An 18,459-nucleotide genomic window follows, 5' to 3' on the forward strand; every position below is an offset into this window, starting at 1 on the left:
CATGGATTTCTGGATTTTAGCTTGTCAACAAAGCCTTATCCTTTAAAATGCATTTCTTGGGGTGCCTGGGTGGCTCAGTCGGTTGAGTGTCCGACTTCGGCTTGGGTCATGATCTCACGGTCCGTGAGTTCGAGCCCCGCGTCGGGCTCTGTGCTGATAGCTCGGAGCCTGGAGCCTGTTTCAGATTCTGTGTCTCCCTCTCTCTCTGCCCCTCCCCCGCTCATGCTCTGTCTCTCTCACTCTCAAAAATGAATAAATGCTAAAAAAAAATTTTTTTTTAATAAAATGCATTTCTTTTGTTAGTGGCATTTGTTAAAAAGAAGAAAAAAATGAACACCTAGCATGTAGTCAGTGGTGGGTTTCTCACGTTTAATAATCAGCTCTACACAAGAGAAAAACCCTGATTTTGCAGTGTGTTCCAATTTCCAAGGTGTAAATACTCACATCATGGTCTATTTCGAGTGACCAACATGATGTCACTGAACAAACTCCAACACACCACTGTGTACAGAGCTATGTATTTTAACAGTGGAGGCTGTTGGGTCTGTGAAGCTTCTTCTCTTCCTAATAGCAGACCATGAACATTTAGCTAGAGTTTAGGACATTTCATGGGCATCAAAGGTTATGCTGTTTATTCTATATACCTAGATAAATAACTTAAGAATACCAACAGTCACATATTTTCACTCACGACATTATATCTGGCCCTTCTTTTCCTAAACCTTCCCCTATACACAAAGTCATAACTGAACCAGAAGAACATTAACTCCAGTGGCTCCCAGGCCTGTTGAACATCAGAACCGCATGGGGGCTAATTAAGAATACAGATCCCCAGTGGAAAGAACCTAAATGTCCACTTTGCTGGATGAATGGATAAACAAAAGATGTTCTATGCACACAATGAATTATTACTCAGCCTCAAAAAGGAATGAAATTATGAAATATGCTACAACATGGAAACCTTGAAAATATTGTGTTAGGTGAAATAAGCCAGTCACAAAAGGACAAATACCGTATGATTCCACTTATACAAGTCACCTGGAATAGGCAAATTCATAGAGACTGAAAGCAAAATAGAGGTTACCAGGGGCTGGGAAGGGAGAATAGGAACTTATTGTTTAGTGGGTAAAGAGTTTCAGTTGGGGATGACGAAAAAATATTTTTAAATAGATAGTGGTAATGGTTGCATGACAATGTGCATACATTTAATGCACTGAACTATACATTTTTAAATCACAATTATATGTATTTTACCACAATAAAGAATACAGATGCCTGGGCCTCACTAACTGGAAACTAAGACTCACATGGTCTGGAGTAGGACTCAGGCATCTGAATATCTCACAATCGGCCCTGGCCATTCTGAGGCACATCCAGGTTCAGGACCCTTGTGTTTTACAGAAGAGGAAACCAAGGTCCAGAAAGGGGTGGCTTGGCAAAGTCAAGTAACTAGAAGTGGCAGAGTTAGTTAGATTCTGCATCTAATCCTAAGTCTAGTCCTCTTTTACTTCCTTCTTCAAATGATAGTTTTTATGACTATCCTCTAATCCACAGGCCCCAGAGCACAGAATTCCTTTGTCTAGATGCGTGAAAATATTACCTTGGCATTTGCGTTTAGCTCCTGAATGTGGTGGGGATTCCAACTTGTTATCCTTGCATTCACAGCCTCATCAAGGTGGCCATACCACAGTCCTCAGAACCCAAAACATCAAAAACTCAAGTGCATTTTTAAATCTGATCCCTCTATCTATCCCAGGTATGGCTGAGAGAATCCCCAGACAGTCTCAGGTAGGCACTGGGCTGCTTCATGGGGTAAACATCAGCTGGTCAATGCCCAAACATGTCTGCAGATAAACATCTTGAGCCCTTTAACCACCAAGCTACTGGAAGCATAATTAGCTGGCTACGGTAGAAATAAGCTCATCTGAGTGAAGGATGCACTCAAGTTCATGGACATACCAATGTACTTTGTTCACCTGCATTATCATCAATTCTGTTGAATATTAGCCTCTCTAGCAGACAGTTTTCTTTTTTTTAAAAAAATTTTTTTTCAACGTTTATTTATTTTTGGGACAGAGAGAGACAGAGCATGAACGGGGGAGGGGCAGAGAGAGAGGGAGACACAGAATCGGAAACAGGCTCCAGGCTCTGAGCCATCAGCCCAGAGCCTGACACGGGGCTCGAACTCACAGACCGCGAGATCGTGACCTGGCTGAAGTCGGACACTTAACCGACTGCGCCACCCAGGCGCCCCTAGCAGACAGTTTTCTAAGGCAAACACATTAGCTCTCAAAATGAGATTCCTCTCAAAAACAAAACCTAGAAAGTACCAATTTTTTCTCTGAAGATAAAGAGAGTAGTCCCTGATCAAAGCTCATTAAGAATGGTTATAATCAATGGAGTGCCTGGGTGGCTCAGTCGGTTAAGCGTCCGACTTCAGCTCAGGTCATGATCTTGGCAGTTTGTGAGTTTGAGCCCTGCTTCGGGCTCTGTGCTGACAGCTCAGAGCCTAGAGCCTGCTTTCGATTCTGTGTCTCTCCATCTCTCGGCCCCTCCCCTGCTCATGCTCTGTGTCTCTCTGTCTCTCAATAATAAATAAACGTTAAAAAAAAATTTTTTTTAAAAGAATGGTTATAATTGCAGCATGGTGATCATTTTTAAAATAATAAATAGATGCATGTACATTCCTGCATCTTCATAAATAAATATATGTCACACATAAAGACATACTTTCAATTTTGCAGTTGCCAAACTTAAGCAAGAAATCAAAGAGAACCTAGACAGGCACTGGGGGCTTCTGCGTCAAATCATTTCTTTCCTGTAGTTTCTAATGATGCACCCCAACTTTCCATTCAGAACACCTAGCTTTATTTTTTTTTCTCAGTTCGATAGCTTCCATGAAACAATGCCATAAGAAGCCTCAAAGGAGATCAGAATGTTTTGATTCCAAGACATTTTCAGATGATAAGCATCACTGATTTCATTCCTATAGTGAAACATAAGACAGGAAAGGGGTGGGGGGAATCATCTTAAAGTACAGAGAGGTTTACGCTTCACGGCGGGCAAGTTACAAGCAGTCACAGAATAGTTTTAAGAGCAGCTGCAGAAAACTCAAAGCCAAATTAGAGGTGTGTTTTATATGATGTGATAAAAGAAAGCAGATAATCATATCAAAATGAAGGCAACTAGGAAATCTGAAGTCCTAACTGCATAATATTACTTGGTAACTTTGTACAATACAAGGAAAAGCTACCGAAAATTACATTGAGGTTATCACTAAGTCTGTTAATACTGAAATATACTACAGCCACCACCACATAAAAATACACAGAGGCGGTGGTGATTTTAAGGACTTTTTTTTAACCTCTATGGAATTCAGTGAAGAAACAATAAAGTATCAGGATCGTGGGACTGGTTTATAAACATTCAGCCATTTTTCATTCCTGTTTATACATTGTTATTCTTTCCCTGTAATTCTTACTCAACTCTTTTTTAAGCTATGCAGAATCCAAAAAGGACATAAGATGTATTAAGATGCACATGGCCGAGTAGTAATATACTAACTATGCAGTTGACATTATGAGTTACTAACTACGGAAGACTGAAATTTGGTCCAAATTTTCCTATCTTCCTCTCACTGCCCTTTTGCCAACATATATTCAGTAGGCAACCATGGTGTGCCAGGCACAGGGCTCACAGCTGAGAATACTATAGTTGCTACCTACACAAAGCCTCCAGTTGAGTGGGAGTTACAGAAAACAAAAATGCTAAATGACAATTGTGCCTAGTCTTAAGAAGGAGGGATTTTATGACAAGTAGCCGTGGAATCTAGGAAGTGATGCCTACAGTGAGAAAGGGTACATGTTAACTACATGACATCGAATGGAAAAGCAGCCCATGCACAGGAAACAGTATGTGCGAAGCCCCATGGCAGGAAGTGAGTACAGAACACAAGGGGAAATGAAAGAAAGTCTCCTATCTGGAGAAGTCCAAAACAAGAGAAGGATAGAGGACAGGCAAGAACCAGACCTTGCGGGCTTGGTGGCCACCAAACCGGAGAAGGAGAGAAAGTAGCCAAAAGTCAGCATTTGCTAGCACTTACAGTGTGCAGTGTGATCCATAACCTATCTCCTAGCTCTAAGCATCATTCTCCATAGATGCTTCTATTTGCCATGCATCCCAGAACTGCTCTCAGTATGGTCGGTAGACTTCGAAGATGAACCCCAAGATTTCCACTCCCTGACATATCCACCTTGTGTAATCCCCTGCCCTTGACAGTGGGCATGACCTATGAATGTGATGAATGGCACTCCCATGAGTAGGCTATCTCACTTAGCAAAGGTAAAGAGATTTTGCAGAGGGGCACCTGGGTGGCTCAGTCATTTAAGTGTCTGACTCTTGATTTCAGCTCAGGCCATAATCTCGTGCTCTGTGCTGGGCATGGAGCCTGCTTAAGATTCTTTATCTCCCTCTCCTTCTGCCCCTCCCCCACTTGCACTCTTTCACTCTCTCAAAAACTAAATGAATGAATGAATGAATGAATGAATGAATACATTTTACAGGTGTAATTAACATTCTTAATCGGTTTGACTTTGAGCTATTAAAAAGGGAGACTATCCTGAGTGGGCCTGACCTAATAGGTGAACCCTTTATAAAAAGGTCTGTAGGTCAGAGAGATGCTCTCCTCCTGACCTTGAAGAAGCAAGCTATTCCACAGATGCAAGGAACTGAATTCTACTAACAAAAACATGAGCTTAGAAGATGACCTTGAGCCTCAGATGAGACCCCAGCCCTGGCTGACTTTAAATGCAGACCTGTGAGACCCAACTACACCATACCCAGAATCCTAACTCGTGGAAACTATGAGACAATAAAGAGTGTTATTTCAGGCCACTAAGTTTGTCATCGCTTGTTATGCACAAACAGAAAACTCATAGACTATGCATCAGCAGCTGAATGGAGAGAACATCTGTGTTTTAATACAGCTGTCAGGCCCACACCTGACTGAAGTACTTTACATTTTATACAACAGGGAGACCAGGGCCATCAGCCTCCTCCACCACAATGAAAACATCCTCAACTTGCCCATTTTAGAAAAGTGAAAACTGATACACCCAAGCCAGCAGCAAGCCTTGGAAATCTAATCTTCTAACTTAAAGGCAACCACAAACTCTTCACTTAAACTGCCTTCCAAAATCCTACAGAATTTAAAAAACAGAGGCCCTGAATAAAAATGGGTTGAGACAAATTTGAAAGCTGATCTCTGTTTCATGTTTTCTTACTAGTTTTAACAACTAAAACAGATTTTTGTAAAGTATGATTTTAATGTTAACAAGATTTTTTTTAACATGTAAGGTTATTTTTATTTAAATGGCTTATATTATGGGAAGCCAATCTATGAAATCTAACATTTTATGCATCTTTATTCAGTGAGAGAAAAAGAGGGGAAAAAAATAAACCCCTCTAGTTCTTTTGTTATGTTTTTTTTTTTTTTCCTTGTCTTTAAAAACCTATAAACAACCCGCACTCAAATTTCTGGGGCTAGTAGATATATTTAATTATACTTCATAAGTTAAAATATATATGCAGGCATTCCATTAATCTAACAACTTTCATCAAGAAACATATCAAAAATTCTCTTAAGCTCAAAATCATGGTAAAAATAAGCAGTGGCAACTGGAAATGGGTAGCTCAATGGTGGGATGTCTTTCAGAGCACTGCAGATCCCCAAGATGTTTAACTGATAGGTTAGAGTCTTACATTAAAACTGCTAGAAGTAAAGCTAGTGGAGACTTTCGTTTGGTTGAAAATTAAACACACATACACAGTTATTCAGAGGTTGGCTCCAGAAGGATCACCAAGAATCTGGTTGTCTCCAGTAAAGGATACCAGGTGGCTGAAGTCAAAAGTGGGAGAAAGCCTTTGACCGTACATGCTTTGTGTAGTTTTAATTGTATGAATGCATTCTCTATTAAAAATATTTTATGAAAGCAGGTACACACATACTCATGAAAGACCAAACTCATCTAAGTTGTCCCAGTGGGACATTGCTGCAGTATAAACAGTCACAGATACTGAAGAGGAAAAAAACGTTACGTTAGGGATTCCCAAAAAATGTCGGTTAGTAAAAAAAAGTCACCACCTCCTAAGCCACGTGTTGTTTTCAATCACCTCCACAAAACTTCTCTACCCACATATTTCCCTTGAAATTGTGGGTTCACCCAAGCTTATAAAAGCCCATGGAGAGAGAAGGGCTATGGCAAGGCAAATACTGAGGCTAGCATATCTCTCCTTTATTTCCAGAGCCCTTCTAATTCTCTAAGTCTCTCCTCCCTCCTTCTTATCTCATAGGCCATGTGATACCAGGAAGAACAGAGCATTTGGAGTCAGTCCCCTCTCCCACCTCTCAGCGACTGTGGGATAGTCAAAAACATCACTTCATATCCCTAAGCAAAGTTTCCCCATCTGTTAAATCAGAATAATAATAACCACCCCCTCAGGGCTGAATATAACAATATCTATAAAAACCTGAAGATTGGAATTTGTCTTTTCTTCCAAAATATTCTGACTCTAGTTCACAGTATAGTTTAAATGACAACTAGAGCATTAACCTGAAGGCAGCTGGTTCCTTATTTGGGTGTGAAACCTGGGGCAAACTATATCTGGGTAAATCACATATAATATCTACCAAAGAATTTGATCATATCTAAAAAAAAAAAAAAAAAAGGGAAAACTGAGGTTGAGGAAAGAGCCACTCTTTTGTTTGGGCAACAATCAATGCACCCTTAGGATTGCCAAAAGAACTCTGGTTAAAAGCAAACAACTAGATTTGCACAAGGCTAACAGCCTTTCCATCTTAAACTGTTTAAACAATAGGACAATTTACTCTGTCAACATAGGGAGTGTGATTATTTTTAAATAAGCCTTTTTTTAAAGGTCCGTTCCTATTCTATGGTATGTGACTGCCTCCCCACAAACAACCACAAGCAGTATGGTCATCTTCCAGGTCCCTCTCCAAACAACACTGAGAAGAGGCCCCTTATTCATGACCTTGAATTGTATAAAGACAACGTATAGTTAATAACATTCAATCTTTTACCATTATTCATAGTTCCCTTTTACTGGGTCAGTAAATAGTCTCTATAAACGAGCCCAATCCCCTTAAAATTCTCCGGGCAGGCTGTGCTTTCTTAATTTTTATTTATCAGAGCCCAGGATGATTGGCCTAATTTTAGAAATTAGCATGCAAATATTTACATTTTGCCTCTTTTCTTTCATTTCAGGAGACATCATAGGATAATTTTTACATCAAATATACAAGTTAAACTGTTAAAAAATGCAACCCATGGGATCACAACCCATAGAAAAGTAAGACAAAGCACAGAGAAATCAAAGACAAGAGAAGACTGTGGAAAATAAATTCCACTTGACAACTATTTTCTTATATCTTTCATCAAAGTATTGCAGACAATTAATATTTCATGCTCTATATGAAGAAAGAGGATGGAATTTGACCCATAAGTGTTGGAAACACACCTTATTCATTTATGATCCACTAATAACAAGCATATATTCAGATAACAAATACATTATTGTTCATGAAAGAACCCGAAATTAAAGGGTGATTCTCAGTCCAAGTAAATACAGAAATGCTGCCAAGACCGTCTGTTTGTCTCTCAATGACCTCATTTGTTTTCATCAAACAATATTGAGTTTTTTCAAATTAGATTAATCTTTGCCCTGTTGTTTTGGGCTATTTGGATAAAAATTTATAACCACTTTAACATAAAATAATCTCAGAAGTATACTGAAATACTTGCTTGAGAAGAACTATTTATAACTTACTTTTTTGTTTTAAAGAATATTTGGGCTTCACAATAGTTTAAAAAAAAAATTGGTAAGCAATTTCATCCAATAAATACCAAGCATGCAGACCAGAAAATACTTGTTGAATGAATGAATGAATTAATGAATGAATGAAACATAAGCAATCTGATTGAAGCGAATAGGAACATAAATGCATGTATGCATATATACACATACCCATAACAATCTTTCTAAGAATTCTTTGGAAATAGGAGTTTTCATATTTCCGTCTTCAAGCACATCTACCCAACAACTTCATTTCAATATCAACATCTTTTTCAGAGTAAAATAAGTAGAAGTCGTAATAGGATTCTATTACATTTTCATCTGATCCTTCCTCCCTCCCCCAAACAATCAGCAAACAAAGGAAAACTTGTTCCAGATTTGTTTTAACACTCTAGGTCTAAAGGAAAGCCTAGAAACTGATATTTTACCAAGTTCCCTAAATGATTATGCGTGGCAGACAATGTCTAAGAACTATATCATGTCTTTGTGTGTACCATGACCTTCACCTGGGAGCTTTCCCTTCAACAGCCCTCTTTGGATGGGATTAACTCCTTGTTCATAGAAATGAGTTGCCCCTTCTAGAAAGCCTTCCCTGGAACACTCCCCAGTCCCTTACCCACAGGCTGTCTTCCTTCCCATTCCCTCTGCACTCTGGCTCCCCTTCCCTAGGAACTTCCCCTCTGGTGGGTATTTTTCTGCCCCTCCACAGAGCAAGCTCCTTGAGGACACGGACACCCTCTGGCTGAGCTTCGAGTCACTAACACCTTGGCAAAGAAATGATTTAACCTCTCTGGGCCCTTAGTTACCTCACATGTAAAGTGAAAAAGGTGGACATTACCTCACTCTTGTAAGGACTAAGTGGTGAGCATAAACCGACTAACCTAGTATCCTGCACTGTGGGAAAACAAGTCCCTCCAGGGCTACTACTATGAAGATAAGAGAGAGATAAGGTCTTAAAATCAATCAGACAATTCATACCTCACTACCCGCAGGGCTTCAAGGATACTAACTGGAAAGGCAAATGCCCACCACCCTCATGAGCATCTGAGTCACAGCTCTTGGGAGATACAAACGGGTTCCACTTTAATCACACCCGAAGGCGATCGGTGTATAGAAGATCATGTTTTCCTGTAGGAACAATGTCATCATGAATGTGTGTTCCTGATCAGCAGCCTGGCCTCAAACAAAGAATGGGAATAACTCGTGAAGATCCTTAAAGAATGGGCATGGTCACAAAGACCAAGATGCAATAAATATAAACATCCGTAATTATTTAAGGGAATGAAATTAGGCCCCACATAATCATAAATAAGCTATGAACACTGATTATAGAAGTGGCCCAAATATAGGACAGTACACATAGAATAAAATATAAGCATAGGGGTGCCTGGGTGGCTTTGTCAGTTAAGCGTCAGACTCTTGGTTTCAGCTCAGGTCATGATCTCAAGGTTCACGAGTTGGAGCCCCGTGTCACGCTCTGTGCTGATAGCATGGAGCCTGCTAGGGATTCTCTGTCTCCCTCTCTCTTTACCCTTCCCCAGCCTGCTTGCTCACTCTCTTTCAAAATAAATAAATAAATAAATAAATAAATAGGAAATAAGAGGCAAGTAAAATATTTCCTCCTTTCTTTATGGAGTCTCTATTCTAAATCTAGTCAATTCAAAACTGCAGCTTGCCAACATATGGCAAAATTCTGTGAAAATAGTATCATTCAAGTCTTAACTTATTGACAACTGTCAGTGCTTTCTAGACTACATTGAAAAGCAGGAAAGCAACTGATGGCCCTCAACTAGGCTTTTTTTTTTTTTAAGGTTTATTATTGAGAGACAGAGAGAGACAGAGCATGAGCAAGGGAGGGGCAGAGAGAGGGGGAAACACAGAATCCAAAGCAGGCTCCAGGCTCTGAGCTGTCAGCACAGAGCCCAACGTGGGACTTGAACTCACAAACCGCAAAATCATGACCTCGGCCGAAGTCAGATGCTTAACTGACTGAGCCACCCAGGCGCCCTCAACTAGGTTCTTTAAAAGGCACTTGCTACCATTTCTCACTGAACCACAGAAAGGCAAGGAAAATACCCCCTGTCCTATGGGGGAAGTTGAGAACAGGGAAGAAGTGGGATAAGAGTGCCCACATAGCAGTCTAAAAAGGGAAACAGCAAGATGGGCAGTGGTGAGTTTTTAAGGCGAAGGCGGCCAGTATGTCTAAATGTTGCCAGGTGTAACACTAATTCTCCCACGTTTCATCCATCACCTTTTAAAAAGGTCCTAAAACCTGTGAGCGGAATAGGAAAGGAGACTAGCCTTGCCTTTTTCGGAGGCCACTGAGTTACATTCTTTTCAACTGAACATTTGCGCACCTCTCCCCATGGCACATGGAATTCTTAAGAAACATACACACAAGGGCACAATAGTCACGACAGGCTGGTTCTCTTCTTAGCAAAAAACTGAAAGTCTAAACATCTATCAGTGCAGAGATGTTAAATAAATTACTGTACATGTATGCTATGGAATCCATAAACAGTTAAAAAGCATGAACTGGCATGGGAAAATTGTCAAGTCCTACTGTTGTTGAAATTTTTTTTTAAGTAAACTGTAAAAGATTATATACCACTTAATTCCATTTATGTAAAAATAAAGCCACACATACAAAATTACATATATATGTACATATGTGTGAATAAATATGTAATAAACTAAAAAATATCTGAGAAAGAGCCAATGAGTTGATATTGATGGTTATTATTTCTGAGAAGAGTGGGTTTTTGTAGTTCGAATAGGACTTTTTTTCCCTTTTGTTTAGTTTTTTCGGTATGATAATGTATTAACGCAAATTGAACTAAAGTCTAAATTATATAATTATGCTCAAAAGGGAAAGAGGAAGAGAGAAAAGTCCAAAGAGAAAACAGAAAGTCCCAACAATGATGGTAGGTGGTTAGTCAGTTCTTGAGGATCAAACTCCCCCTCATTTATTACACAATTGAATGGGAAGGAGTCTTGGTGTGCATCCACCAGCCCTTCAACATTTTAGTTACATTTTCTTGGTCATTAATCTATTTTACTTTATATCTGATACCATAACTGCAGCAATATAAAATTTCCAAATAAGAGGGGTACATAGAGTCAGAGAAACAAGATGGACTCACAGCTACAAAGGGCAAAGCGATTTTTTACCCCAAAGACGCACTGATTGAAGTAGATATCAACCAACACTCTACTAAACACGTGGTTTGCATTCCCTTATCCTCCTGTCCTTCCTTTGTCTGGTACCAGTGGTTCTCAAACCTCAGCCCCCATGAGACGCCCAGTGGAGACCTGGAAATGTAGAATCAGGGACCCGGGCCCAGGGACACAGCAGACCTGCAAGCCTAATGGTGAGATCATAGTCTGTGCCCCAGCTCCATCATCATCTAGTCCGTAACCTTGGACTAGTCACTAAGCGTCTCAGTGGTACCATTTTTTTCATCTTCAAAATGGGGTTATGACAGTACCTGTGAGGATTCAATGCCTGGCGCTGAGTAAAGATTACCTAGAGTAGCTGCTGCTATTTGAATAAAGAGAAAGATGATCCCAGTTCCTATTATTATTGCAGGGCAAGGCCCAGGAATCTACATTTAACAGGTGATCCTGTAGTCCATTGCATTTTGAGAATCACTGCTTATACTCACGATTCCTTCAGGTAAGAGAAAGGACAGACAAAAAACAATATTCAAGGGCAAGTCAAAGCAACTATCAAGCTTTCACTATTGCTTCACCCAGTTAGCAGTGCTAGATTTTACCTTTCTGCATACCTGCTGGTAGAAAGGCTCTTCTAGAAGGGCTGTCTCTGCTGGGAAGCCCGGTAGACACACCCTCCACCTATCCCACCAGGTCAGATACATGCTGTGCTCATCTCTACAAGAGGCCTGACCTCACTGTGACCTAATCTATCTGATGAGCAACTTCAGAATGAGCATAAAGATGGGATCCTTGAACGTAAATGCCTTTCAAAATACAGAGGAATGAAGTCCATCAGTTCTCTGCTGACCATGTGTTAACTGATCCAAACCAGAGGCTCCATTTCTTTGCTAAGAAAAACTAACTGCATATTATTCCCTGATCTGATCAAAATTATTTGACCCTGAGACAATATTGCCTAAACATCACTCTGCTCTGAAGTATTATCGACAAAATTCTCATTAATATGATTCCTCACTGAATCACCCTCTTTGAGTAAGAAAAGTCAAAACCCCCAGTGTTAGCATGGAGGACACTGTTTCAAAGAGGACTTCTGAGAAACACAGCTAGTTTTCTGTTGTTATTATTGTTTCTCCCCCTGCACGAACGAATGGTGCAAAAGGGTTAAGGAGAGGTCCATCCAGATTCCCTTGGATGCCAAATCCAGCGTGGTCTGTGGGTTCACACTGACTTCTCCCTACCCAGGTAATGCTCCTCTTGATTCTCTCTTTCCAGTCATTTTTATTTCACTGTGTGTGCTCTTTGGTTTCAGCTGTTTGTCTTTCTTTCACCTTCCACAGTGCTCCAATTTAAGATACAACCTCAATGCCCAGAAATGGAGAACGACCAAGTGAATGTTGATAACCTTCCCATAACAGAATCTCATGTACCCATCAAGGGCAATATTTCCAAGTTAGTTGCAAAGATTTTATGCCCTGATTTTAAGTGGAAATCTTTTTTTTAATAATGCAACATAAGTAGTAAGCTATTAGCTAAACACTTTTACACAGGGAAAAATATGGAAAGAAATATACTAAATATTAACAATTGTAACTTCTGGTGGTAAGGTTATCAGTAAATTTATTTTCTGCTTTCCTACACTTTAGACTATTTTTCAAAGCTTCTTCTATGAGCATATGTTACTATTCTGATCAGAAACACATAAATAAGCCAGTAGCTAAGAGCGAATACAATTGTTTCTCTTAAAGTCCATGAGACAAATAGTGTGTGTGATGGAGTAGAAATAAAGAAAAATGAAGGGGGTGTCTCTAACATCAACCTCCGGAGCTTGAGAATTCTGATGCGTTCAAGAGTCTCTCTCATGAAGGACCACCTCAGGGCAGGTTGGGAATTTTGACCTCCCCCAAAAGGCTGACACTACTAACAGAAAGAGATCTCAGTATGCTGAATTCTCTAGTCTATTCTTGGGCCCAGTTTAATTTGAAGAACCTTATCTTCTTAAAGCTCAAAAAGAACATTCAAGAAATGGATTTGTTTTGGGTATCTCTTTCCCTTGGGATGGTAGGATAATCAGAGGGAAAAATGACCATAAAGGAAACAGCAGGACAATCAGAAAAGACAGTCATACACTACAGCCACAGAAAGTTCCCTGCCGTACCATGGTTAATGGGGAAACAAACCCAAAGCCTTGGGCATGTTCCCTTGACACACGGTGCTTCCATCCTGTGGTATCTAACTGGCCTCTCATTGGCAAGGCAGCCATATTAATCGCTGAAAGATGAAGACGGCAAATAAGCAGTTCAAAAAATAAAGAATGAATAGAGGAGCTTCTTTAAGGTGAAACAACAGTAACTTGGACACGCACTGGCTCGCTAATGTGTTTTTCACTAGAATCGCTTTATCTGACCATCTGCTTGGGAGATTCCTAATAAATTACCATTTCAGGCCTCGCATTGATAGCTCTCAGAAGTCAAATGGGTAAAACATCTGACTCCCAACTTGTAAGAAGAAGGCAATAGGTAAATGGTTGATGCAAAAGGCTCTGAAAAAATATCATCCCAGCCCACTCCACCCCTGCTCCAAAAAGGCTTCAGAAGGTATATTTTTATAGTCCAGTTACCAAATATTTAAAGAGCACCTACTATACTGAAATTAACTGAGAAACGCTTACATGTCAGGCTGTGCTAAGCACTTTGAATGGACCTTCCCACTCAACTGCCTCCAACACAATTATTACCTCCATATATAGGAGGGAACTGGGGGAGAGATTCCATATCTTTACCTGCCTAAGTAGAGATGTTGGTGTATTCTTTTCTTGGGGCTACCATAATAAATTACCACAACCTTGGTGGCTTTAAACAACAGACATTTACTCTTTCACAGTTCTGGAGCCCAGGAGTCCAAAATCAGAGTGTTGGCAGGGCTGTGCTCCCTGTAAAGGCTTTGGGAAGAGCCCCTCCTTGCTTTCTCCTGCCTCCTAGTGTCTCCAGGTGCTCCTTGGCTTGTGGTGGCTTAACTCTAATGTCTGTCTCTCTGTTGGGTTTGATTTTGCTTTTTTAGTTTTTAATTTTTTAACTAAATAGTTTACTACAATAACTGTAGTTATTAACACACAATTGGGCATTAATTCTTGAAATGTGGATTTTACATAATAGTATGTTTTAAAAAGTTCACAGGATCTTTGCTGAATATTGAGACTCATGGGTTGTCATTAAAAATGGCTGCAGACCGGGGCGCCTGGGTGGCTCAGTCGGTTGAGCGTCCGACTTCCGCCCAGGTCATGATCCCACGGTTCATGGGTTCGAGCCCCACATTAGGCTCTGTGCTGACGGATCAGAACCTGGAGCCTGCTTCAGATTCTGTGGGTCCCTCTCTCTCTGCTCCTCCCCCACTCTGTCTCTCTGTCTCCCAGAAATAAACATTAAAAAAAAAAAAATGCCTTCAGAGGGTGGCTTGTGTGGCTTAGTTGGTTAAGCATCTGACTTTGGCTTAGGTCATGATCTCACAGTTTGTGGGTTCGAGCCCCACGTTGGGCTCTGTGCTGATAGCTCAGAACCTGAAGCCTGCTTCAGATTCTGTGTTTCCCTCTCTCTCTGCCCCTCCCCCAGTCTCTCAAAAATAAATAAACATTTAAAAAAATTTAAAAAGACAAACACCTATCCCCCTCCCCAGAACAACTGAACGGGAGTCCCAGGGAACAGAGCGCAGGCGTTTATATCTGCCTTTCCCATAATATGGTTGTCTTCTCTGTGTATCTGCCTGTCTCCACTCCCTGGTCTAAAGACACTTGTCATATCGGACCTGGGGCCACCCTCAGCCAGTATGACCTTATCTTAACTAATTATACTTCCAAAGGTCCTATTTCCAAATAAGGTCACATACTGAGGTTCCTAGTGGCCATGAACTTTGGTAAACACTCCACAGCGCGAGACTGGACTGTGTAACTCCAGAGCCCACATCCTGAGCCACGATGCTCTCGTTGCCTCTCGAGGGACCCCCTCTGTTAGGCACAAGGCGATGTCAGAGCATGACATGGCTCCTGTCCCCAAAGACTTACGAACGCAAACAAGGTGATGAAGGAGAAAAAGCACAGCCATGAAGAACCCATGTGGACTTCTGTGTGCCACAGAAACATAGACAATGTAGGCTGGGGGCCTTAAGCACAGGCAGCATATGGACAGGTCTCTCAGGAGGAGAGACCTGAGCCGAGGCTAAGCGGCTACGGCAGGAACAGCATGTTCAAGAGAGAGTGCGTGCACTGGAGGGCCGTGGAAAACGAGGTTGGAGTAAGAATATGTTAGAGAGGCTTCCAAGGTGAGGGGAGCAACGTTGATTCATTTTTGAAGTTAAGAAAAAAATGAATAGGGATCAAAATGATAAAATTCAGGCTTACTCCTCTGGCAGAGGAAGGCAGGGTGAGCATGCAGCCAGGAGAAACCATTGAAACTTCTTGACAAAAGAAACAGTGTGCATGTCCATACGAACATACATAGGCATCATGTCTGTAGCATCTCTGTCACACTTAAGCCACTTGCCTTCGAAAGGAAGCCAAATATGCAGATGGCCACTCTTCTTTCTTCCCTCCATTAGAAGAGTCCCTATTATTACCAACCTCCCCAAACTCACACACATACACACACACTAGCTTCCCTCCCAACACCCACTTGCACCCCAGCCAAGAGCTGAGTGAAGAGGAAGGTGAGAAAAAGAGAAATAAAAATGCCCGAAGCGACGGCCAGAAGAGAAGGCGGCCAAGACATAAGTCACCTTTGCACCGCTCACAACAGGCTCCCCTCTGCTTGATGGCCAGGGCACAGTCTCTCGACAGCACTGGGCACTTCTCTCTCTTACAGGTCACTTCCTTGTTCTAGGCAAAAAGAGACAAGAGACATTTGAAAGCAACTCCAAACAGAATCCCCAGAAGCCTGACACAGGTTTTCCTAGCCTCCCTCTTCCTATCTTGCCTTCATCTTGGCAAGAACACTCACGAAAGCAAATAGGATTTCGCTCTCTCTGGAACAGAAATAGTCATCCAGAAACACAGAACTTGTGAGAAGGGCACACGAGAAGGGATGAAAAGTCCCTTCTTCAGAAACCAACGTAACCCAGATAACCGAACACCGAGAGAAAAGCATTCTTCCGCTCTAAGGTTTCTCTTTAGTATACACTATAGGAACGATAATATTTGTGTAAATCATATTTTGCCCATTGGGCTACCTGGGCCAGGACTGCATCGTGAGAACAAAAATATTTGCACACAGCCGTCCAACAATCCTTAATAGTAGAGTGCATTAAAATGCAGCAATCTAAAGTTCCAACTCAAATAATGACAAAGTTGAGTATTGAATCAGCTCAGTTAGAGAAAAAATAATATTCCCCACGCCAAGCAGAGACACAGGCGTCAGTGTTTTATAGCCATGGGACAGCTGCATTATATTAGCACTTATGCTAATGAAGTGTGGTAAGCATTTGCATCTTCGGTTTTATCCTGAAAGGTTAGCTGTTAAAATGTCTCAGAGAAGACCCAAACGTGATGTATATGCCTGTTTATACACAGACCGGATACACGTGCACCAAAAATACAATGTCACAAAGCTCAACAAGATTTGAGCTTCAGTAAGTTTCTCCTATATGCTAGGCACTATGGCTTTCATTCCTACTTCTGCGAGATAAGCATTATTCATATCCCCAGTTGATAAACAAGAAAACTGCTGCTCAGAGAAGGTATATATATATATATGACCTGAGGAATCCATTCTCCCCCCCCCCCCTTTTTGGTGTCTGTTATGTGATAAGGTCCTTCACGGAGCTAACCTCATTTCCTCCCACAATCTGTGGTCCTCATCCTTAGCTGCAAACCAGGACCCTTGTGTGGTTCTTAACAAAGACGGCACTGTCTCCCACCCCCTGAAGCTCCGAGCTGATTGATCTGAGGATGAGACCTGGGTGCTTCCCGAGCTTCCCAGGTAATTCCAACGTGCAGCCACTCTACGGAGCACATTCTTGTTCCCAGTGAGGCTGAGATGGGTTCGGGAGCTGTCAGCAGTCCCTCAAGTGATGGTAGACCTAAAATCTGAACCCAGGTGGCCCAGCTCCCAGCCCTCCAAAGCTCTTTCCCTCCCCCTCTCCTTCATAATGATGGCTGCATCAAGACTCACTGTAGGTCACAGCCCTTCAACTGATTCTTATAATTTTTCTCAAGTTACAAGCAAAATACATAGTATGGTCACAACTCAAATTTAAGAGGTATATTTTAAAATATTAATAGTGTCCCTCCACTACCACTGAAGTCATCATGAGCAATGATCAGGGATATATGCTGCCTGGCATCATTAACAGTGACTTCATTTGGCAAAGTGCAGTTCCCACAAGCCGCGGTTTGATACCGACCCCGCCCCCACCCCCACCCCAAGACTCTGGAAGTGAACACACTTTCTAAGCAGAACTTCTGTGAGCATGGCTTATGCAAACCTGGCTGCAGCTTTAGAGAAGGGCCACTCCCAAGTGCATCTCCTCTCTGGAGGGAGAAGTCCTCAGGCATGGGGAGTTCAAAGCTCTCAGGGCGGTCAGAGTGGGTATGAGACACAATTCAGGGTCTGATAAATGGGAAGACCCACACTTTCTTAAATATAGGAATCCTTTGCTAAATTAGAAACCTGGGAGCCAGTCAAAATCCATAACAGGATCCCAAGATTCATAATAAATAGCTTGTAATTACAGTCCAGCACAAAAGTCATTCCAACCAGATGGTTTGTAGCTGCACATCTGGAATTTTTTTGTTGTTCTCTCTCTCTCTCCCTCTCTCTCTCCCTCCCTCTCTCTCTCTCTCTCACACACAAACACACACCCCAAACCTAAACTTTAGCTCTACTTTTACTGCAGGATTTCCCCCATTCTAATGACATTTGGAGTTTTTTCATATTCTACCAAGCCGCCATATCCGATCATTTCCCTGGTGTCTGGTTGACAAGGATATGAAGCACATGCTTAGAATCGCAGGCCCTCGAAGAAAGCAAGAAAAACTACAGAGAATTGCTGGTCAGAGGCTGATTCCTCTGTCTCCTTAATTGAGTCCAGCAGCTACAGAGTAAATTTAAGCACAGGTTAATTAAGACCACTCGCTTTGCTGTCACTGATTTTGCGGCAAGACAAGAACGCTGGGCTGCAGCCGGCGGCTCTGGTGAGAAGCCGCACGCACGAAGCCACGCCTGCAGCAGCCCATCTCTGCTGGCCTCCTCATCCCCATGTGCGCCAAGTGTCCTCTGCCCTGATGCAAGGCCATGGCTCGTTTGGCTCACTTCTTCACTCAAGAAGCCTTTTCTGATGCTGATTCATACTTACCAAACACGTTCCGTGTACCGGGCTCTGTGCTAAGAATTTTATATGCATTATTTCACCCCAAAAAATCCACAT

General features: G+C 41.6%; 1 protein-coding gene across 5 annotated transcripts in view; it reads right to left on the reverse strand.

Moving 5' to 3' along the window:
• Positions 1–18,459, reverse strand: part of BMPER (BMP binding endothelial regulator) — a 258,092-nt gene that overhangs the window by 208,943 nt on the left and 30,690 nt on the right. For all 5 annotated transcript variants that reach the window (XM_086692840.1, XM_086692859.1, XM_025929717.2 and 2 more), the window contains exon 3: positions 15,814–15,913. In XM_086692840.1, the coding sequence (XP_086548966.1) occupies positions 15,814–15,913 (100 nt within the window). The remainder of the gene's footprint in view (positions 1–15,813; positions 15,914–18,459) is intronic.

This window comes from Puma concolor, chromosome A2 (assembly GCF_028749965.1).
Source record: "Puma concolor isolate L17-30 chromosome A2, mPumCon1.1.hap2, whole genome shotgun sequence".
In the NCBI taxonomy this organism is placed as follows: domain Eukaryota; kingdom Metazoa; phylum Chordata; class Mammalia; order Carnivora; family Felidae; genus Puma; species Puma concolor.